The sequence below is a fragment of the Centrocercus urophasianus genome, unplaced genomic scaffold (genome assembly GCF_019232065.1).
Source record: "Centrocercus urophasianus isolate 14NV4802_14NV808 unplaced genomic scaffold, USGS_Curo_1.0 seq_53, whole genome shotgun sequence".
Classification (NCBI taxonomy): Eukaryota; Metazoa; Chordata; class Aves; order Galliformes; family Phasianidae; genus Centrocercus; species Centrocercus urophasianus.
In genome coordinates this window covers 453660-478096 of record NW_024885122.1, presented here as the reverse complement: position 1 = coordinate 478096, position 24437 = coordinate 453660, and the positions used below count along the sequence as shown (strand labels likewise).

The 24437-nt window shown below is 42.4% G+C and overlaps 1 protein-coding gene across 9 annotated transcripts in view; it reads right to left on the bottom strand.

The window, feature by feature from the left end:
- PHF20 (PHD finger protein 20) overlaps positions 1–24437 on the bottom strand; it is a 64186-nt gene that overhangs the window by 20350 nt on the left and 19399 nt on the right. For 5 of the 9 annotated variants that reach the window (XM_042835512.1, XM_042835515.1, XM_042835514.1 and 2 more), the window contains 7 exons: positions 21973–22360; positions 21504–21611; positions 20768–20944; positions 19802–19975; positions 11693–11971; positions 4312–4494; positions 1327–1425 (listed from right to left, as the gene is read on the bottom strand). In XM_042835512.1, the coding sequence (XP_042691446.1) occupies positions 1327–1425; positions 4312–4494; positions 11693–11971; positions 19802–19975; positions 20768–20944; positions 21504–21611; positions 21973–22360 (1408 nt within the window). The remainder of the gene's footprint in view (positions 1–1326; positions 1426–4311; positions 4495–11692; positions 11972–19801; positions 19976–20767; positions 20945–21503; positions 21612–21972; positions 22361–24437) is intronic. The other 4 variants (XM_042835518.1, XM_042835517.1, XM_042835519.1 and 1 more) reach the window with 4 other exon arrangements.

Below are 24437 nucleotides of genomic sequence, written 5' to 3'. Positions count from 1 at the left end.
CACAAGCAGGGCCACCAACCTCCACATTTCATAGCAGCCCAGGCTGCCCAGGGCCCCATCCAACCTGGCCTTGAACACCTCCAGGGATGGACGGGGCATCCACAGCCTCTCTGGGCAGCTGTTCCAGCACCTCACCACTCTCTCTGTAAAGAACTTCCCCCTGACATCCAATCTAAATGTCCCCTCCCTCAACGTAAAACCATTTCCCTTGTCCTGCTGTTATCTACCCTTTTCAAGAGTCGGTTCCCCTCCTGTTTGTAGGCTCCCTTCAGGTACTGAAAGGCTGCAATGAGGTCACATTAAGATGTTGCAGATTACTGATGAGATCTGACAAGAACAGATTAGAGATGGCAAACTGACCTTACTGTACTTAGCTACTGAAAAGGTCTTGGCACTGCCCCAAAACTCTCAGAAATGTGACGTGCTGCACTTTTTGTACACTGAAACTGTGAACCTGCAGTTTGCACAAGCTAGGACACAGCACCCAAGAACACAACCAGCCTCCACAGGTACCCCAAATCATCTGGTACACACATCGGGGTCTTACAAAGCTTGAGAGAGTCTCGAGAAGCCAACATGCTACATTTCAAAAACCCAAGGAAAGAGGGACAGCAGTTTCTTAGCATCCTTATTTGTGAAGTTATTGTGCAAAGTTCACGAATGAGGACTTGCAGAACACCTAGTATCTGTAGGCACTGTGTAATCAGAAATGTAATACAATTATTTCAGTACAATCTAGTCAGTCTACCTGCAGTTCTCTTCCCCATTTATCTCTTGACAGCTTGTCCAAGAAAAATCAGGATGTGACAGGTTTAACAGAGCTCATTATCAGAATCTCTGAAAACGAGCAAAGATTTCAGCAGTCACAAGGCTAACAGTGGAAAAATGAGGACATCAGCATTTTCAAACCCCATCACTTAAACAGAAAGCCTATGACTATCTCTCATATGTCAACGTCTGGTACAAGGGCAACTCATTAGTGAATCAATGGGATCTGCACCTTCTGTAACTGGGTTAGTCTTGCATACAAGTATACCAGATAATGAAAGGCCAGACTTAGACTAACACATTGAATGCAGAGTTAGATTTGCTCTGTGCCATTATAAGTGCTGTTATCAGCTGTGATGCTGCAGTAATGATGCACCTCAGTCAGGAAATTAATCATCTTGCCAATCACTATTTGAACTTCATTATTTCTTAATGACACGAAATCAGAACTAATAAATGAAGGAGATGGTCTTATCTGTAATGCCATCTCTTAAGAGCATGGAACTGGGTAACAGGCAAAAGATAACGAAGTATTTTGCTCTAAGAAAAAAACTTTACCAGGCTTAGTCCTCTTTTTCTTCTTTTTCTTCTTCTTTGCCTTGGACCTTCCATAGTCCTTTGATTTTCTTTCTTTGTTCTTCTCATGTTCTTTAGTAGCTGAAATTAGACAACATTCCAATTTAATATTGAAGATGTATACACACCTATTGTACTTACTAATTCTCTTAAAGGTTTCTTCAGTTGACCATGGCCAGTTCACTAGGAAAAAAACCAGCACAAAGCTTACTCATTAGAACTGCCAGCCCCCACAATTGGTCTGTTTGAAGTGCGAGGGTGGTTATCCCATAACTAAGTTGCAACAGCATGCAGAAGAAAACAAGTGGACACCAATGCCCCATTTATTATGTAGAAAGGTTGAGCCCTTAGAAATTACTGGGGCACCTGCTATATCCTGCAATTCAAATTTCTAACTGAAAATCTTACTGCTGAACTTTTCAGTTGCTTTGTGACGGAAGTCTGACACAAGAACAAAAACTCAACCCCCCTTTCTCCCAACTCCAGTTCCTTAAATGCTAGGCTTCATAGAAAAACAGAGAACAAAAGATTCAGTTGGCTGTACCTCCCACTCAGTAATGGTGAAAGAACAGAAGGCACAGCCAACTGAACCATCTGCAGTCCACACTATTTTAAGGGAATAAAAATTATTTTTTTGAACAATTAGCTGATAGCTTTCAATCAAGCACAGCCACCAAACATGTCTTCAGAGCCTTTGCTGGAGGTAACTGCTGCCAGGCAATGCACACAAGTCTGAGCTACTTCCTGTCACTTGCTTCTCACTTCTTCCTTTCAAACGTAGTCCTCTCCAGCAGAACGTCTAGATACTTGCATAGTTCCTTAAATTAGTTATCCTAACACTGCCAAGACCACGAGGTGCAACCACACAGTGCCATGTGAGAGGATGCCTTCCATCCCTCTCAGAGCACTCAGCTGTCAGGCTGCTCGCCACCCCATCCGGGAAGTCATTTCATTTACTGATCACTGCTACCACAGCAAGCAGCTGAAGACACTCCTGTCAGAAATGCTCTCCTAGGCCTAACATCTAGGAACCCGACTCAGGACACAGAACACCACCAGAGTGTTACACTAACCCCGCAGTACGCTGTTAATAACCTCCTAACTCACAACACAGGGCTGTGCTGCTGTGGCACAAGCAGCCCACCTTGAGAACCAGAATCCTCAGTGACGTTTGGGTGATTACCAGCTGTGATGAAACACGCAGGAGACAAAACATCAGCATCTCCTCAAAAGAGCTGCCAGTTTTTATGACCCCTTCCCTTCAGGCCTTGCAAAGGCCTGTAACTTCGCTGCTCGTGTTCCTCGTTTTCATGTTATTAACGAGGGCTGTTGAAGCTGCACACTGCCAGCAGCCATGGACAGCAGCCTGCCATGCAGATCCCAGGTTTGGCAGAGCTGAAAACAAACTTGATATCCCTCCTGTTACCCTTTATGCGTGGAGATTCTAGAGGAAGAAGTTCTTACGTGTGCCCCAACAAAGCTTCCGGCTGCACCTGGCTTCCCTTTGTCCCAACACTCCTACTCTTCCAGAGCTTGGGAATCCCTGGGGACCATTTCCTTCTTGCAGCTCATATACAGAGGTGCAAGTAACTCTCCTCGTTTTATTCTTCCAGGAAAAGGACAATAACTGAGATCAACACAGTAAGGAACATTCTGCATCCTTCCACTCGGAAATGGAAGGCTGCATGGTCAGATCGCCTGATCTGTTTCAAGGCAGCAAGAGGGCAAGCTATGTTTCTTCAATCACTCAACACATCAGCTGTAACTGTGACAAAACAAATGCTCCTCAGTCTCATACTTATTCCCCTTGAGCTAGCCAGTATGGTCTTAAAAAAAACCTGAAAAAAAATCCAAATATTTGTGTATTTTGCCCCAAGTCATTTCCTGTAAACACATTCAAGTCTAATGAACTCTCACTGGAATATGGCCCAACAAGGCAGCTACCTGGATAGTTAGAAGCAGCTTCTCAGACTTGCAAGACCAAAAAGAAATGCAAACTGTATTACATAATCATACAAATTCATCACCATCACATTTTTTTTTTATAAAAGGACTTTTTGCCAGAAGAATAAAAGATCTTAACCCCGTTTAACTTCCTTGAGTGGAAAGAGACTAACGAGGATCAGGACGAGCATTCTCTCACAGCCCACCAACACCACAGGGAAAGGCCCAGCTCATCTCTACAGGCCATACTCTCAAATAAGGAACACCCAACGGAATCAGACCAATGATAACAGCTTTCTTAAACAAAGATCTGGTATAAATGAGGTGAACTACGCACAGATTCTTTCACCTCTCTCACAGTGGCTCAAATTTCGCTACAAATCTGAAATAAAACAGTGCTGCAAGAAATCTGACAGTATGTAGGAAATTATTCTCATGTGTCTGCATGGCTGTTATCCACCTGCATTACAGCAGATTTAGGATAAACAGGGCTCACCCCGTACCACTGAACAGAGGTGAAGTGCTATCACCCAGACATTTCTTCAAGCACAGAATACAGACTATCTGAAAAGACCAAAGTGTATTTATATCAGAAGAAATATGATAGATTAAGTAATTTCTGAAGAGTTATTATTATTTCTTAAGTTCATGCATCTCAAAAAGTTCAAGACTGCTTAAAATACATAATGCTTTGGACAACCAAGGGTATCTTTCAATAAGCAAACAGGCATGAAAATGTTCTCACTCACTTTAAAGTATTTCTGTATTTTTATATATTGAAAATGTTAAGCACCATACCCAGGAACATTTAAACCCAACGAGTACAGCAAAAAGATGTCTGAGTTTTGCTGTATTGATTCTTCATTTGAAACCACGACAAAGAAACGGTGAAAAATATCACTTATAATTCACACCACAGACTCAAAAAATCAACACTTTACAGGAAGGTATGCAAAATGCTTTATATTTGTATACCAGCTCCTAACAATGCTTGTGAGTTCATTTTGAACTAAAACCGCGCACCATTTTCACCTCTTTGCTTCTGCTGAGGTTTCCGGAGCGATCTCACTACGTGGTTCTCCTTGGTTTGCCCTCTAACAGAGTATCGGTGACTATTTAATGCATTTACAGCAGTAGAAGTTCTTCTCTTTTCTATTTTTTCACCTCTATACGAGGTACTCCTCAGGGCTATGTGTAGAGGAGCATCTACAAAGAGAATAAAGATGAGGTCCAAACTTTAAATACTTTCAAAACGGAACTCTCCTCCCCCAGCAGCAGCCCTGGCTGGCCCTACAGAGCACCTCCAAGGAGATGCACTGCTCAACTCAGTCCCAGCAACGTGACCCAGCTTCAAGCAGAAGCTGATTTAAAGACTAAGACCTGTAAGGTTTTTTTTGTTGTTGTTGTCACTTCTTTTTTAAATAAAAAAGAAAGCACAAAGAAACAGTGAATGTAAATGTATCCCTAGAGCTTTATTCTTTCAGAAATAGTGTGGCACTGAAGAAAGACAGGAAGAGAAACAGTTTGGATCAGCAACGCTGTAGTCAGATGACAGTTGCCTCTAAAAGAGAAGAAAGAGCTCCTGTGGATGGAAATAGAGGAACCACAGCCTGCTCTCAAGTGTGCTTTGTAACCAGCAGCTAGAAGAGGCATAGGAGCTCCATGCATCTGAGGAAGAGCAGTTTTAAGTACATACCACCCAAAAACAAGTTTTTCAGCCAGGAGTAATGCAAGAACTCAGAATTGCTACCTAAAACTCATAAAATCATGAAATAGACAGACATGACTTCGACAGAAAACAGAATTGCAGATGAAGTTAAATTATTTAGCTCTCATTTAGCAAGCCCCTTGAGGCACTGAACAGCAAGCAACTCTTTCTACTGAAGGACTCCTGGACAGAAGATGGCAGCTGAAACTGATAAAAGCAAAGGCTGCATGGCATGTAGGGTGGACAGAATAAAAAGTACCTTACAGCTCTGAAGCATGAACTCACATCTCTCTGTCAATCAGATCCAGTAGCCAGGCTGACAGAACACTGATTTTTGTCAAGAATGTATGATTCTGACATCATAAGGATCTCAAAAGTTCAGTGGACACTAAAGGCATCCTTCTTCATGTCTGAAGACGTACACATCAACAGGTTTCTCACTTGGAAGCCTTTAAGTCAGCAGTAGCTGAGGATGGAGTCCAAGTCAGCATACTTAGGAGATGGAAAATCAAGGGCTCCGTCCTGACCAACATTTCAAGTTCAGTGGGGCACACTGAGACATCTTGTTCTGACCCTTTCAGAATCAGGTGGATCCCTTCAGACCAAAGGAACTCTAAATCCAGCAATGAGGCCATCAGATGGTTTTTTTCCCTAGTTTTCCATAACGAAGCTGCATTAGAACTTCACGAATAAATACAGTAAAAAGGATCGGTTCATAATAATTTTAGTTACTTGCTGATTACTCTTCAGACGTTTGCTGTAGTACTTTACATCAGCCACAAGAGAAGGCAGAAAAGATACAAAAAGCTCAAGTTTCCTATACAAGACCACGATAAAGGTGGCTTTCATCCAGTCTGGCAGCTCACTGCTGCCTTTCCCTGGGCGTGTACTGAAATTGAGAGCTGCAAGACCTTACAAAATAGCTCTTTTTCCCCCTCCCACAAAGAACTGTTAAAACCAGAAATGAATACTCCTTGGTGAGACACAAAGTGACTTTACATTTTCAAAAGGACCAACGTCTCCTACAGGAACAAGTTTAATGCAGTGTAAGTCCATCTCTATGCTAGTAGGACTTGCCGCTAATGGTAATCACTTCTGGGGACTTTCACAATTAGTGGACTGGACACAACAACTGTCTGAGGAGGAAGAAGAAATCTTTTCCCGTGGTACACAGTAGCTGAAAACAACAAAAACAACAAGATTAAGGTATTTCTTTTGAGACACCAGTGTCCTAGCAGACATTCTGCAAAGCAGAAATGTGTCAGCACACGGTGACAAGATGTGTAAACAAGTCGGATAAGCATTCCTGGTTATCTACCATCCTGCCTGCTTTGAATTCCAGAATTATTTACAGAATAGCATCTCACAGAACTTAAAAACAAAAATCCCATTAGAAAAATACCTACAAGGTATTTAGGCCTCCTAACTTTCTCCTCTCCCAGCAGTCCAACTGTATTTCATAAGCCACCATTGGAACTATGCTATGGCCAACCTGATCCCACCAGCTCTCCAAAATGCTTCCTGCAGGCTCACAGCCACGTACAGAGTCTCCAGGTGGAACAAGGCCTGTTTTACACCCATCAGGCTGTTTAGCTTTGTAAGAGTGAAAGTGTAGGAATTTTTTTCTGTTTAAGAACATGTTGCATCTTTTACAATGCACAAAGGTTACTCCGTTTCTGTAATATTCTCCAGCCACCAGTGATACGTTTTTGGAAGAGTCCCAAGATTCTCAATCACATGCCAGGTACCTTGCTGCAGTAATAGTTATTAAATACATTTTGGATTGTTTTTGTTTGTTTTGGAAGTGTACAGACTAAACTTGCAGCACGAGACCTAAATTTTTAAGCATTCCAATAGTGGAGTCTTTTCTCCTCTCAGAACACTTTCAAACATCACTAACACGAAGCAGGCCAATTTCTAAATTAGGCCCCAAAAGAATGAAAAGCAACTGTAATGACCACAACTAATTTTATTTATGAATGTGCACGTTCCCCAGCCTCTTTCTCAGCAAGTGCTATGCCTGCAGTGTGCTATGCCCTCTGTGCTCCTTGCCCCCTGAGCCAGCCTTCACTACTGTAGAACATTTCCATCTCCGTCTTCTCCCTGTCACAGAAATCCTGATGAAGAAAAGCTGAGAGCACTCAACACACCTCATAAGTAACTTCTCTGTCAAGTACTTGTTCCTGCACTCCGCTGAGGTTACCAAGTAGCAACACAAGCCTGTACTGTAGGCTGTAGTAAAATGGAGAACTGTGCTCAACCATCTCAGCCATGCAGAAACCATGGCGACCAGCCAGATAGAGCATCCAGAGGAACTTAAACCTGAACATGTCAAAACTCAGTGACAGGCAATGCAGTAGCCTTCTGTCCAAAGGAACACAGATGTCAGGTCCCAGTTATGAAGATAATTCAACCTTCACAGGAATCAAAAAGATTTAACTCCAATTGCTGTCTGTTGTACAGTGCTCACCATCAGCAGCTATGAAATCACGTGCTGAGAATATCCTTCGTATTTTCAAGAAGGGAAGGCCTCTTACCTTCACTTACACTAAGGAATTTGACACACAGTCCACAAACCACATGCAGTATCTTGAGATAAGCCACAGGCTGACTGGCAATTCTACAGAACACAGGCTGCTAACGCAGCTCCTCACCTCCTCCGGGGACAACAAACCCTGTGTTCGTAGCAGCCCTGCATACCTTCTTCCACCAAGCCAAGGGGCAACCACCCCAATGTACCACCCTGAAACCCAGTGAGCTGAGAGCCATCGGGCCACATGCTAACAGCCACCAGGTGACAGTGGACACCTTCGTTAAGTTCAAGCCAGCAAAGCAAGCGTGCCACCCTGCAGCCTCTGTACACGTGGTTATGATCACTAAGCAAACAAAGGTATGCGTTCCTGACATTAAGACACTCGTGATGCTTTTCTAACAGTGTGGGCACATACAAAAATTCAAGCCCTCTGACAAAGTGCACGTTTTCTTCCCCTAAGAATCACCAAAGGACTCATCAGCAGGAGAGATTTTCTGTGGTCCCTGAAATACAAATTGCATGTCCTCCGATTTCTTTTGTTCCTCAAGGCAAGGACAGCAGCAGGGCCAACACTGGTAGCAACTTGCCAGACTCAGGCTCCATGTATACTCTAACCCCCCAAACAACACAGCCCCGTGTTGCAAGGTATTTTTGAATTCTCCAAACCAGTTTAACCTCACACAGAGCAAGACTCCTCTGCAGAGCTGAGCCGTGTCTTGGGAATATGAAGTTACCTTCATAGGCAGCTGGTGGTCCCTGCCAGTACGACTGTCAGGCTGAGGGAAGCATGAAGCCCGTCAGCACCGAGTGCTTATTAACAGAACTACGAGTACTGCAGCCAACTCTGAGAAGGTTTCAGCGCATTTCTCTGCACACAAAGTGCCCCACCTGTTCACATGTGAGGCGAGGCCCAGCAGCTGCTCGAGCACTGAAGTCTGCCACAAGTTGACTTGCAGGCTTCAGAAAATTTGTTCAGCACCCCCCGGCAGAAGGGCAGGAAGCAAGCTCTGATGGGCCTCCAAATCCCTTTAAGTGGTCCAAGTCAGGACACAACAAACCTTCCCAAAAACCCTGAGTGGGTACTTCACATACAACAGGATGCCCACACAGAGCTGAACAAAGCTGCCATCTTCAGAGGAAACAACTTACATCAAATGTTTGCAGGGTGCAAACATGTTTTATCAATGGTGAAGTGTCAGTGATTTTGCAAAGGAAAAAGTGTGACTATAAAGAAAGAAAAAAAAGTATTTTACCATAAAGTATACAGACATGGAAAATGGTTCCACTCCTTTCTTTCACTATATCAATCACCATCACCAAGCAACTCTGCCCCAAAATTTAGCAGACAATACACAACATTCAATTTTGAGGTGACAAATTTGAGAGAATGTCTCAACTTGAATCATCAAAATTCTAAGGCATCTTCCTTGTAAGACAAACTTTAAGAAGCAATGTTAAAGCCCTGCCCAAAAATCTTATATGCTGTTGCATGAGCTTAAAACATTTTGTAGAGATCTTGATTTTCCTCTGAAACTAAGGAGTTGCATCTGTTTCTATATTATACCTGCAGAGGTGCAAAGCAACTTAAAAATTGAGGGCAGAAATACCTGCAGCTCCTATATTCCAGGGAGACCCCAAACCAGCTGCCTCATTGTCTGCACAGAATGGTTCTTTCAGGAAAGACCAAATAGGAGCAGTCCTCGTGGAGTTGAGCATTACAGCACTGGGGAGGAGTTTTCATCACGATGATCTCGTATTTCCCGATAAAGAAAGGTAGCATTGCTTAGAAGCATTCAGGAGCCACTCAAGTCTGTATCATTCTGATCAGGCAAGGACAATTTAAAATACCAGCTAAGCAGCTTTCTTTCACTTCCATTAAATGGAGTTGGACTCAGTGATTCCTGCGGGTCCCTTCTGATGCAGGATATTCTATGATGCTATGAAAAGCCACTGCAAAATTTAGAGAGGTATCTGTCAAATTTGGCACAGCCAAGGTAAGCTCCTGCCTCAGAAGGAAGACAGACAGGACAAGTATTTCCACATCAGTCTTTCTAGCCACATTAATCTTTTGAAGCCAGTTCCCAATTGTACAATTTACTAAAGTTCAAATGCTGAAATTTCAGAATCTCTACTTAAGTATAAAGAAATTAGAATCTGATTTGTTCCTTCCTGCATCCCACAGCACGGTCTTCCTATTCGGGTAATTACTAACAGAAATGATGCTTGGAAAAAGAACACAACACGAAACAGTACGAGTCTGTAAGTCCCATTAACTCCATTTTAGAATTTGTGGTACAGGATAAATCCCAAGAATTAAGAAAAAGTTCCGCAAAATACAAACAACTAAGTAATCAGGCACTGTAATACAAATGCAGAACGATGACATCCCTTTTCCACATCAAGGAAAAGCTTCTGTGTCTCCATAACAGCCAGCTTTGATAGCAAGAATGAAATTCTACCCTTTCCACCTTGACTCACTATTCACCAGCTGTCAGCACAGCCAAGGAGCTACTTGCAGGGATATGCTAGGAAGCACACACATGGGTTACAAGTATCCACTCACCATAGAGGAAAGAAAGGAGTGGAGACTTAAAGAAGTAACGCTATAAACAATTACCTGCCAGTGCTGCCAAGATGATGTCATCACATCAACAGGACATACTTTGAGGAAAGGAGTAATGAAAAGGTCAAGATCTTGAGCCACAAGTCAGTTCATTCAAGACAGTCAGCAGGGAACTACTTTTTAAACTGAACTAGTTGCATAGCATCTCCAAAAGCAGAACAGAAGCCTGCTATGAAAACAAAGCAGAAGCCTGTTCCGATCAGCGCGGTGCCACCTGCTCTCCTCACTGCTCACGTCCAGCTCCGCTTCCGCAGGCAGCGAAGTTACATGCAAGCTGCATTCCAAGTAACAGACAGAAGCTGGCACATTCTAACACAGCTAAAGAAAAGGCGCCTCTAAGTAATTAAATCTCACACCTTTGCATTATGTGAAATTACAGAAGCACCCCAGGTAAAGCAGTTTACTTGTTGTAGCAGTACGTTTAGCTACACTGTTTTGTTAGGAACCAGCACTAATGTCTCAAGTGAAAAAAGGCTTGCTGGGTGCATTAGGAAAGGCAGACACGAAACTATGTAAAGCAAGATACATTCTGCTACATCCTGCTGGTAACTCAGTGAACAACTTGAAAGATTCTGAAATCCTTGATTATACAGAACATGAAAGATCAAAATTTGTGAGGAAAATATAACAACACTTACAAGGACCAGAGAATTTGGCAAAGAGAAAGTTGGATTTTACAAAACAGGGTCAGTCAGAAGACAAGAGAGAGGTAATACTCATGGATCCAGGACACCAGGTGAAACCTGCCCACAAGAGCAGTCTGGACACACGATCAGTACCCACACCAGTACACAGGGGCACCACGACTGTCACTCTGATGTACTCAATACACCAGGAACAAAGAACTTCAAAGAATGGAACAGAGAAGAAGAAATAACATTCTGAAGACTGCAAAGCAGTTACAACTGAAGAAGAGTCCTGATTTTCCTCCCTTCCAATGGCTACACTGAGGTCTTCCCTTTCCACTACCTGCCAGGTGAGAAGTATCTTTCAAGAACAGCTGTAGCAACTGCACTTGTAAATACTAGGATTTCTTTCACAGGTCCAGCAAAACCACCAGCAGACTTCTACACTAGCACAAGTACAATCTTGAGAAAGGATTGGGCAATGTGAAGAGCAAAGTGAGAAGCAAGAGAAGTTGAGTTCGCCGGACTGTTACCTCAGTACAAGAAAGGACAGAAGAAGTCTTCCAGCAATACTAGTTAGGCTTTTGACACAGACAGAAGGAAAAAAGGACCAGAAAGTCAAGGGATAGTAGTTCTGAAAAAAGAACAGATTTAATACATGAGAAAGCTGTTACGAAGAAATAAGACAGGCTGCACAGTCACCTCATCACAGAACTCCATCAGTGTTTCTAGATGAGGCAATTTCTTCACTTTTCTCTTCTCTAAAACTGAATGTTTAGAGATATCATTATGCTTCTCCACAACGAAATATGCAAGCTGCAGCCATAAGAAGACTCTTCCAGCCCAAAAGAAAATTGTTTTCCACCCTGTCCTGCTTGCTGCTGTTAAAGAAAAAAAATCAGCAAGATACTTACACAATGAACCAGCTGCGCTCCGTCCTCTTTTTGACCTTTCTTGGTTAGCTTTCTCAGAAGCCAAAGAAGCTCTGGTTTGAATGTGCCTTTTTACCGGGTTCTGCTGTGATTCTGCAGACTTGTCCACTCCATGAAAATATTTCATGTGATAATGCAATAACTTGGCTTTGCGGAATGATTTTGAACAGTCCACGAACTTGCATTTAAACTTGTGGTCTTGATCAACGGTTGCAGCTTTTTTTGATGCAAGAAAATCTGATCTCCTAAAAGGTTTTGTTACTGTAAGAATAAAACAGATAAATTCCCCGATGCATTTGCTACCTTTAACAAATGGCTTCCTATATTACAAAAAAAAAGTTAAGAAATGAGCATGCATTCAAACAAGTCAGCTGTGAAATGCTAACAATGAAATTTTTAGGCTGTCTGCTGTTACGGCTAAGAGAAAACTTGCCCTTGCTGTACTCCTAAATCATCTGCCACAGTGCTTTAATGAGTCACCCAGCACCCTCACTGTGCTGCACCCAGCACTATTACAGACACAAGACAGAATTACAGAGAGACTGCTTATTTCTGTCAGAATGCTGAGCATTACGTTCTATCTAGCACGTCATTTAGCTGTGCATATCTTTGGCCAAGGCATTTTACAAGGAAAACACTTATGCTTCTTTGCTTACAGCTCTTCTGCTGCCTCCTTGCTGATCTCTTTGTCTGATCTTCCAGGCCTGATTACTTCCAAGCACAACAGAGCAGTAAGCAGCACGTCAGAAGGACACTACTCAAGTTAAAACTGAAATCCACTAACAGTTCTCAAGTAGCAATGAGAGAAAAAAGTTCCAGGATTTCAGAAACTTCTCAAGTTTTTGCTACGAAATACACAAGACATTGCCACCAGGATCTGCATCTGATAAACACAGGGGAAGGAGAAATTTGGAAACACAGATAGAAACAATTTGAGTATTCACTCATCACTAGCATACACATAGCTTCAAACCAGAACCGCAGCTAGAGGACAATGCAGCAGTATAACAGGAGCTGTCATGTCTACAGAACAGTTACAAATACAATTTTTCCATTTCTTTTGTCAGCACTAAAACGTTTCCATTCTGACACGTGCTATCAAACTAAAAGAGTTAAGAAGCAGCATTAAAAGTTATCACCCAGCACAAGCAAAAGTGATGCAACTGGAAGACACGCAGTGCATTAATTAAAATTAGCACATTGTATTAAAAGTAGCTGGAAACAGCACAAGAGGACCCAAAACACTGACAAAAGCAGTAAAGGCTTTCTACTAGCACACATATGCAGCAGTGGATTGAAGGCAGGGTTAAAGATAGCATCAGCACAGTTTTGATATAAGAAAACAGCACAGCTTGCTTAGAAATTTTTAGCAGGCAGCAACAAAAATGGTGAATTCTACTGCACTACAGACACAAAGGTTATGTAGAAGCATTCTAGGAAACAGCATCTGATGCGTACTCAGTTTAAGTACTATCTTATGAAAAAGAAACAAAACTTGAAGTCGTTCATAGAGAACAGCTAACGGTTCTATGGAAGCTGATACACAGGGAAGGACTGAGAGACACATTGAATTGGTTAAAAGAATGAAGAAAACAGTAAAAATGAGAACACCTGCTTTCAGGAGTTTCCCAGGGAGAACAGCAAGGAGTAAAGGAACAGTTTTGGCACCACTGCATTAAGAACATCCTGACAGGGAAACTGCTTCAAGCAATGGGGGTAGTGACTTAGGAACAAATGTGGATAACTGGTTAGCAGAATGACAGTTTGCCAGCACCAAGATGTGAATACACTGCACACCATCAGAATTTGCATTCTTAAAGAATCAAGCATTACAGGACCAGCTGATGGAATGGAAATGGCTGGTGGATTCAGTGAAAGAAAATCCAGAAAGGTTCTCTGGGACAATGAAAGATAATTTGCTTCAACTTAACTGGCATGAAGATGGGGAAACTTAACTACAGCAGAAAGGGGCAGTGGGGCCCAACGATTTATTGGGCAAGGACTCTGAAGATGACAAGGAAAGCTGTTATACATCACAGAGCTACCAAGATGAAGCCTTGCCCCTGCTCTTTTACCCAAGCTTGGAGCACTTTCCTTCCACTGAGATGGACAAATTCTTGAGCAGACACGAGGAACAGCTTCTAAATGATCAGCTACAAGTTAGAAGAGGAGCGCAGGATCGTATCAGTTTAGCAACAAGGAGTTAGCAAACACATGGGAGAGGGGGAAGGAAAGAAGAGGAAAAGTTCATTGCAACGTGCCAAAGGAATCCAGTTAGAGGAACAGAAAGCACAGACAAACACAAAAAGTTCAGAATAAAGCTCAGTTATTACCACTGCCACTGCATTTGGGGGCATATTCCTTCTCTACAAATATAAAGGCAATAGAATTCCTGCTGCCAGGAAACAGTCTGAAGCTGATGCACAACTCTGCCACCCAGGAGAGCCTCGGGGAGCCTGTGCTCCCAGCTAAACACCAGCAGAAGCTCTGTCATTACACCAACACGTGAAGGGGAGAAACTTCCACCCTTACACACATTTGAATTTTCTGCTGGAGGAACATAGCATAGCACCAAAGCTAGCTTCTATAGCAAGAATCACAGTTTTGCTTTATTGGCACCAGATTTTCAGGCACTTGTCTTTCTAGAGTAAGCAAACTGAACGTACTGCTTTCTCTGAGCACAAAGAAATCTCACAGACCTCCCACCCACTATTTCTTTCAACTCTAAAGCCAAAACTAAAAATCCTTACCTGGCACTCAACTGCTACACTACTAATCACACAAACTCAAGGTCAAAGCACAGCACCTCTTAACTCTCACTGCAAAGACAAAAACATCCATTCAGCATTCACTTCAGCAGTCTACTTCACCTCTCTTGTGCTGCACTATCCAAAGGACACGAACTTCCAGTTCAGAACAAATTTAACACTACGTTTACAGTAGAACATCAGCATATAGAAGATTCTGAATCCCCTACCCGCGCCTGCTCCCTCCCCTCCCTCAAATTCCCTGTTTTGATTGTCTCCAGTTGGGACAGTGATGCTCAGCAGCAGCACAGCACCTTGATTTAAGGTCTGCCAGTCCTGGGAACCTTCTGCAAGGCACTGGTGATCCATCTCAGAATGCCACCAGTGCACTGAATATTTAGCACTTGCCTCCTGGTTAAAAGATCTTCACAAACAGCTGCAATTTAAACTGATGAGACTTCAAGTTTCTATTGTCTGCCCTCCCAAGAGAGCAAACTAAAATTGAACTATTTCCTCACCTACTGCTGAACAAAACAGATCACGTCTCTCTAGAACACAGCATCCACCGCTTCCATCTGCCATTTTCAAGGTTGTTCAGTTTGTTACCATCACCCTTCCTGAACTGCAGACACAAGATTTACCTATTCTGTAGGTAATGGCACCCGTGAACCACAGATCTGCACAGCAATGGGAAAACTCACCTCTGACATTTTGACCTGCTTACAGAAAAGTGAAGCTGGGCACAGTCAGCCTCAGAATCACACGAACCACTCTGGAGCTTCCTTGGGGGTACAACATCCAGTCCCACGTCAGTCTACACCTCAATTACAACCTCACCCCTTGCCCAGCTGCTATCACCTATCCCATGCTCTGGATCCCTGCACCAGCAGACTAACTTCCTTCTGAAACCTTCAGCTCACCAACTGCTCTGAATCTTAGTGCTCACACTACATTTTTTCTCATCTTCCTAAAAATCAGTCTTCCAAGACCTCAATTGTGAAACAAAAACCCACCTTGCCCAATTGCAGTTCTCAACCTATTTTAAACTGGAAAAAAAAGCATTTGGGCACCTCCAGAATATCCAGATACCACTCAACTACAGGAAGTACAGAAAACAGAAGACAGTTACACTGAATGCCAAGCATCAATAATTGCAGCTCATCACACACATAGTGTTCTCATTTTTGAGCCCAAAGCATTTTTTTGGCATTGCAAGACAGTATTTCATGTAATCCTCCACTTAACATATTCTCCCTGTGCTGGCACTGAATTTGTTGGATGCCTACAATGCCCCAGAAGCCTGCAGGTGCCTGGTGGACCCTATGCCAACCTCGACACAGAGGGCAGAGCAGCAAGGTGGCCTTAAAGGCTTTACTTGCACTTGGACAGGTTTAACAAACACTGTTTCCAGATCAGTGTGTATCTGTAAGCAAATTTAAGTCTGCAATGTGAGATGGATATATACAACATACTTAGGCTTAATACTGTGACTCTTAACCCTGGAGCAGTGGAGCCTACCTAGGAAAGCTGCAGGACACACAGCTGCTCTGTCAAACTGGACACAAGTATTTTCAGCTTCTCTGTAACGGAAACCCAAAGCCAAAAGTGACAAAATTAGAAAAGCACAAGGCAAATCAAATCCTTGATGCATGTCTATGCAAATAAAAAGGCATCTTAAATTCTGGGAAACACGACAACTGTTCTGTGGAAAGCCAAGGCAGCTCACCTCAGAAGTCAAATCAGTTTGCAAGAGCAAAGCCACACCAACAGCTGCAGAGTGCCTGTAAGCCTGTTCCCAGACACACGAAGCAGTGCATTACCTGGCTGTAAGAGCTCGCCTACAGGCTGCCAAACCCTTACTTGAAGCGTGACTTGATTTAACTAAATCCTAAGCCACCAATTCTAGTCCCTAAACAGTAGGGGAGCCAAAAAAACAGCAGAATAGGATTTTTATTGCCTACCGCATATAATTAAATTAATCAGGATTTTGAGGAAAAGTCTAAAGAAGGAAATTCAGCTGTGGCAAACGGAGCTATGCTGTCCTGCAAGAACACATCACCTCTTAAAACATAAGCAGGTAAACACTACAAACTGCATCTGCTGGTACAGGTGATTGGAATTGCTACATCTTGAACCCTCTGCCGATCAGTGAAGGGGCAAACACCTCTATAAATAGTGCTTTTACCCTTAAAAACTGCTGTAACAACCTTGCTCATCCCATACACCGTGAGTGTTGTAGCAGGGTCTGCCACTCACACAGAACCAATACTAACTCCACACATGGGGGTCACTCCGTTGTTTTGTAGTACGTTCTTAAAGGAAGAGAATCAGCTCCCATCAAACTCCAATCAAGAGCTGAAGGCGACAAACAGTACAGAGTTACGAAGTTGCACTACTGTAAGTTATCCCTCACCTGAATTCCCACACTTTGCTCTGTGGGAACCACACACATAACAGATACTCCGTTTTGTGTTTTCCCCCCACACATCAGTGTTCTGACAACATGCTTTCTTTCCAAGCCCCAGAACTCTTGAACACAGCTGTGGGTCTGAGAACATAACAGCTTGACATTCAACTATAAGCCTTTTGGGAGACGGCTCTCTTGCTCCTCCATCATCACCCAATGCAGTAAGCTGACCCAGCCACCAGCCCCCAGCACCAGTTATTTTCATGGCTGCACGTTCTTCAGCAGCTCTCCAGAACACAGAGAGCTGGAAGTGTGCAGAGATGTTTCTGGACCCATGGCACATCTCTGACACGCTGCTGCTCACACAAGGAGAAAGCCAAGCACTTCTGTTCCCCCATCAGGCAGGTACCTGCAGTGCAACGTACCCACACGACGCCAACAGTGAGCCCAAGCAACCCGATGGAGCACAGCTCTGCTCTGTAACAACAGATCTACCCACAGCAGGATCCAGGGATCTCATCATTTCAAAATTATTGTATCTACAAACCACTTTAATAATATTCTAAGAATTAGTTTAAAAATAGAAACCTAAGGGGTTTTTTTTTTTTTTTTTTGTTTGTTTGTTTGTTTGTTTTTACAGCAGCATATGGTAACAGCCTTTACACCCTTAGCAAGTTTCTCAGTAAAAACACTCAATTCCCCTATTTTTTATGTTCTCCCATTAGCATGCCTGGTGCTTCTAACAGTAAGTGACAAGACTTTAATTAACCAGAAGAAAACTGTTCAGGCACCACCACCAGTCCTGAGCCTTGGGCTAACATTCAGCATGAGCATGTACTCTTGAACAGACTAGAATCCAGCTCACTCAAGTGCAGTATCAAAGTGTGCAAGCAATACTGGAGGCCTTGGGTACTCATGTGAACCAGAAGTTATGTTATCACAGCCTTGCTTCTTGCACCCAATGAAGTCAGCTCATTATTTGCTCACATCACCTGAATTGCACTGGCATGAGTCACACGTTCCCCTGGAATTCTCATCAGTTTAAACCCAAACTGCAGGTGCTCAGGAATACAGAGAATTAAAAAAAAAATAAAAAATAAAAAAAAAGGAAAGTTGCAGTAATGGCAAAAAATGTCCAATGAAATCACAGATTCTTGAACTCTCAGCAGTCCAGTTGCACACCAGCATTACCCTGGAGTCCTACCCCATTTACCTGCAGCCAGAGGTCAGGTTCTCTAAAGATCAAACTGTAAGACTGAAGTATCACTATAGAGTTTCAAATGTACAAATCAAATAATTTCTCCACTTCCTACTCAACAAAACACAGCATCTCACCCCAGCGTATATTATGCAAGTTCAGGGGGACAAATCTATCAAGGTGATTGTAAATTGCATCCATGAATTCAGCTGACCATAAATATGCAAATCATAGAAGAAACACCTGCTACTGTTTAACTTAAATCCCTAAATCTGTCAACCAAATCCTTTAAGGCCATTCACAAAGGGGAAGAGACTCCCCACTTAGCAACAAATACACACTTTGGTTTTTTTTTTGTTTTTTTTTTTTAAACACACTGAAGACCACTTTATCCATTTATTTTTTCAGTTACCAGGTGTGGCTTGCTGCCACCCAACACACACAGCTCTCACTAAGCCAGCCCTGAACTCAGATCCCAGAGAACTTTGCAGAAGAAAGAAATCATCTCTGCAGATGTGCACACAGCTGTGACAACAGCCCAGTTTTAATACTTCTTGGATCTTCTAGTTATTGAAGTTAAGACACTGCAAAACTCTACAGAAAGCGACATGAGTATCAGTCAGAAAACAGAAGCCCTTGGCAAGAGGCATTTTTTAAAACTGCATCTGACCACAGCACTCTGTGCTTACACATGGTGGCACCAAGCAGAGCAGTGCCAACAGGTACCAACTGATACACACAGTTACAATGCAGACCTACAGCATCATCACACTTGTTAAGAGGAAAAGCAAAGATCTTTAACTCTTAAATAGCAAAGGGCTGCTGACACATCAAACCTGAGAATGGAGAAGTTACTTCTCACTACAGACCTACTTGCAATTGTTACCAGGGGCACAGGGAGAGGGCATTTCATCTGCACAGTTACACCAAGGCGGGTGAATGAGGACATGTGCAAGCAGGAGAAAAGCTAGAAGAACAGAATCAGGAGGAAAGCCAACATGCAGAGGTTACTCTAGCATTGCTAAGCAACCCTAAATCCCTACAAATGGTCTGCTCCATCTAATTGAAAGCCTTCCTGATAGGGCACACACAAGGGAATTTGTAGTTCAAGTTTCTCTACTTAGCTGCAGATAAAAGTACTGAAGCTACAAAAAATAAGTCACATTCAGGCTTAGCCTACTGTCTCCACAGGAACTTTTAATGTGAAGAAGACAGATAAGTACACTCCTCCATCTGAGAGGAAAAACAGAAATTACACTTCACTGCTTATTTCATGTCTGCACAAAAAAAATCCAAATATTCTAGGGCTTAAGTATGACAGATGACAAAACATCAGGGCAGAGAAATGCACGGCTGATATTCCCAGTCATCACTGCTCTGACACACCTGCAGCACAGCAACAGAAACTGATCTTTTAACATGTTACTCTGACCTAACCCTGAATGACAAAAATACCCTGAAAGCAACTATTTTTATTAACATCACCAGATCCACATGTTAAAATATGAAACCCAGACATTTTGAAAGTATGATTTCTGCTTTTTGGAAGATTCCTGTCAACCTGTAAAGCTTTCCCAAGATCTAAACTGAATGCATAAGGAGTAAAAATTTTCATTTTCACCTGTGGTTTGCATTACAAGAAAGCATAATTCATGAGTCACATTGAAAAGCATGAAGCACCTGGCAGCAGTTGGCTCAAGAAAAGTGTTAATATTAAGATGCAAAATCAAAAATTGAACCTGTAGCAGCAGCAGGTTCTTCAGTTCTGACAGTAACAGAGGAAGACTCAGTGTCTTCAGTGTTTTCTTCTTGTAAACTGGCATCCGTACTGAGTACCGTGCTATGGGATGTGTTTCCAGGAGATGCTTGTTCACCAAAGCTTTGGTCAGATTCAACAGGAACTTCTAACTGGACTAGAGGGGAGGAAACGTTCTGATTGAGTAAAATGCACACAGAAGAATGTTCCAGAATAGCAATGCGTGTGGTCATCATATTAAAGACAAACATCCGTCCATATTCAGACTGCTTGCTGTTGTATTAACACAGAACTAACACTGTACAGTACAACTCCCTGTATTTACCCTCTAAACTTCAGAGGGTAAAAAAAATTAAAATCAAATCAAAAACCATACAGGCTACAAGCTCACTATAGACAAGTGGGATAGGTCTACTCACACCATTACCAGAGCTCCCAAAAGGGAAAGGCAGGGAAGCACACAGTACTAAAACTGTCATCTCCCAGCAGTTCAAGAAAAAAACAAAACAAAAAACCATCCTCTTCAGTGCTTTTAGAGTTCAACAGGAAGGTTAAACTTCAGATTCAGTACACAAATTATTTCTTGAATCAAAAGGAAGTTAAAAATGACTTCATTTTCCCAAAGGTAACCCACATCTCTTCAACTTTTCCCTCCAAGTCTTTTGACAATCTGTGGAGCTCTCTCTCAATGCAGCTGAGATCAGCCACTCATCCTCCTACTGAAAAAGCACCATACACATAAAGTAAGTAACAGGGTTACTGACAGAGATGGATTCAAAAAGCAAAACCATTTAAGGTTGCAGAGATCGAAACAAGCTCTCCTTAAGTTTACTCTGCATGGCCACTGAAATCAGGTTTTAACTGCAAGTTACAAAAGTGAGAGTAGCACTTGCAACAACCAAGACTTGCACAGCACCATAAATTCAGAGTACATCAGGAAGCTGCTTACCCTTCTCAGACTCCTTTGGGTTAGACACCGTGCCTTTCAAAGTCTGAACTTCTGTTGAAGTTGTGACATGATCCGTATTTAAAATCTCATGGCTAACACCAGATGAGAGTCTTGAAGATCGCCTCCTGGTCTGGTCTTTTTCATGGTTATCTGAGGAGTTCTTCAATTTTTCCTGAGCTAGAACAGAGAAATCTGCTGCTACTGTGAAGGCACAGGATTGCTGAGTAACTGAGGAGCCAGCTTCAAAGCTTTCCCTCCCAGTGACATTTTGAAGTAGTTTCAAAGGGCTCAGTTTAACAGCAAAAGCTACACATCCCTGGTGGATAGACTTCTCTCTAAAAGCTACAGCGATACAAACAGTCACAAATAAGGAGAAGAAAAATATTACAAGCCACACTAATTACTTTTGATAACAAATTTAAAATAATGATTTTTCTTTATTTAACAATTTTTGTTTTGAGGTTTTGTAACCCCTTAGGGTATCAGAGGCAATATCATCACTGCTCCTTCTTCAGAGCTTGTGTCTTCTCTACCCAAATAGGGATTTCAAGGACGAGGAGGTAATTTCAGAATGATGATACTACATATGAATAGTTGATGTAGGACAAAGTTTAGCATGTTTTTCTATTTCATATATCACAGTTGAACTTTACTACTACTACAGACCTTTTCTCTCTTTACTTTAAGAACTGATATATGCACAAATCCTGAGAGCTAAATACCAAAGGACACTCACACAGGTTTCTGTCGATCCTGGGACGCTTTGACGGCACTTCACCTCCTTTTGGTATTTTCCGGCGTCTCAACTCCAAGGCTATGGGCTGCAGCGTCTGAGAACCAGGCTCTGCATATTCAGACAAAGAGCAGAAGTTGGTTAGATATAAAGCTGGAAAACTTCAGAATGTCAATTCACAAGTCTTGTGACTTCAAATGCTAGGCTTTCGTGAACAGCTTCACTTGTACATAACAGCACTTAATCTTCCTGCAGACATACATTACTGGCCCAAATCCAACCTCACACCAAAGCATGAACACTCCACGTGTGAGTAACAAGTATGCATTCAGTTTAAACCAAGCCTGAAGTTCTGAAAAAATTGAGAAATTTCTAAATAATTAAGACTGTTGTCAGAAAAACAACATCTCTTCTATTTCTTTAACTGAAAGGTTTCTGACCTTGGTACATGCATTCAAATTCAATTACAAACCTGCTGGAGGTGTTATTGGTGGTCTGCCACGTTTTCGTTTTGTTTCTTTTACGTTTTCCTGCGGACTCTTCACATTGTCATTCTCAGGCTTCTTCTCAATTTGTGTATCTATTGAATATTCCATATCATTCTCTGATATATTCTCTTTATCTTCTTTTCCATTCTTAGAGATATTCTTCTCTGAGACCTTGCCTTTTTCTGAAACGACTATCAGTTTCCCCTCTTTATCAGGTTGCTTAACCCTTTTTTCAGTCTTTAATGTCTTTTCATCCTTGTCTTTCTTTGCATTACCTGTTGCTTTCCTCTGTTCTTTAAATTTCTCCCGCTTTTCAGGAGATGACGGAATTTCATTACCTCTTTCTTTAGGCTTAGCATTACCCACAATATTCTAGAATAAAGAGAGTGACATGAAAATTAACTTGCTGCAACCTTGAAGTCATTCCACACCTTTGCATTTAGCAATCCTGCATATTTTTGCAACTTTCCAAAGGACAGAAGCACACACTCTACGGTAACCCCTCAGATTAAAACTTCAAGGCACTTTATCTGTTCAAAGGCCCATGCAGAACAGTGATGCTGCTTGAACAGGACAGCAGAACAGATTCGTTCCTTTGACAACCCAATGGCATAAAAGACTTGCTGTGCCTTGGTTCCCACGTGCAGGCTGGGCCCAGAAACAACCCCATAGCTCTATGTCAGCTTAGAGCTTACCCAGGGCACTGCAGGAGGAGTGGGAGCCAAGAGCACAGGAGAGGGCACACACCTCAACTTCCTGGCTGCAGAACTCCCCTCTTCCTTCCACAGAAGGATCTCAAAACAAACAAGCATTTCGGTTGTTTCTGTCACTGCTCATCACAAGTGCTAGGCAGTCATCCACAGAACTGCAGTCACCAACCTCTGCTTGTGTTCAAAAAACAAGGCCAGTTACTGTAAGCACTTCAAACATCACAATCTTCAGTGGCCCCTGGGCAGTAAGCTACTGATACAACATTCAAACAGTCTCATTTTTACATCGTGGTTATACAGTAACAGAAAGCCAGGAAGAACACCCCTGTATCTACAGTTCAGCACTACTGAACGCCCTTTCCATTCTGTGGTCACAATTCATTCCAACAGCTCATGGTGGAGAGATGCCAGCTTTGTTTTCCCCTCCTTCCAACGCTCCTGCTACAGGCCATCCCAGAGCTCCTCTGCTCTGAGCCACAGAAGCCTTCTGAATCTAGATTAATAATTTATATCTGATTGCATGTCGACTCTGCCTTCAGTTTAATTGCCTTCCCTTCGTGTTGCCTGGTAACTTGCAGCATCAATGAGCATTCAGACTCCTTCCAGCCACAGCCCTGCCAGGCACAACAAGTCTTTCATCCTCTCACAAAGAAAAGGCACTGGTGTCTCAGCACAACTTTTAATGTTTATCATGGGGAAAAAAAAAAAAGTACATTCCTTGAATAGCACAGCTGTGGGAGAAGCCTCATACATCAGTTAAAAAAAGCAAAACAAAAATATGCCCAAACCCATAACACATTCAACACAGCAACCCTCAAACACCGGGTTTTGTTACTTGTGCTGCTCACAGAGCTGTCAGACACAGTGCCATGCCACAACAGGCACAAACCACCTCAAACTGATCTCGGATCGTCTCTCAATTTTACCAACATTTTAAAAGCTTGAATAAATACCATCACTCTGTCCATCTGCATTAAGCATGTGCATAAGCATTTTACTATGACAGTTCAGCAGTGCCTGTTAGTACCCCCTGTAGAGGGATGTGTAGAGGTATCCCCTCTACCAAGGGATACTATTATTAAAGAAGATGTTTGTTTTTCTAACCTCTGCCTTCATGGCTATCCTACTCCAGAATGAGAGCTCTTCTCTTCCACTGTCAGCTTGCTGCTGCATCGAATCCACCTCATGAACTTACATCCACAAGCAACTTCCTGAGCTCCCCAAGGCCCGAGTCTTTTTTACACAATGAGAAGTGATTTTATGCTGTAGAACAACTCATCTCCCAGGCTAATAGAAAGCCTCCTAGTCAATGGTTGAATAGGTTTTGGAAGGAATGTATTTTATCCATCTGAAGCCATATGGAAACCTGATGAGCTCTCCGTAGGAAAGAAAAGAGAACATTTTGAATATTTTAATGAAGAAAAAAACATTTTTTAGTGTTGTTTGTTTTATGTGTTTAAGATTAAATAAGGTAGAAATACTCCACATGGCAATGAAAATTCTTCTGGTAGATGCCTTGTGAGAATGAATCAACCTGAACCAAGCACAGTCACTAACCTTTGAAAGTCAGTCACTAAGTCATCCTGCAGCAAGTCTGAAAGTTCTCCCTCCCAGCCTGGCAGACAAACCTACAGGCCTCCAAGGAACAGCACAGCTCTTCCCAGCAGTGAGAGATTAGATTGCTGTCTATCAGTAATTCGTCACTTGAACCTGAATTCTAAGACTCAAGTTCCTGAGGG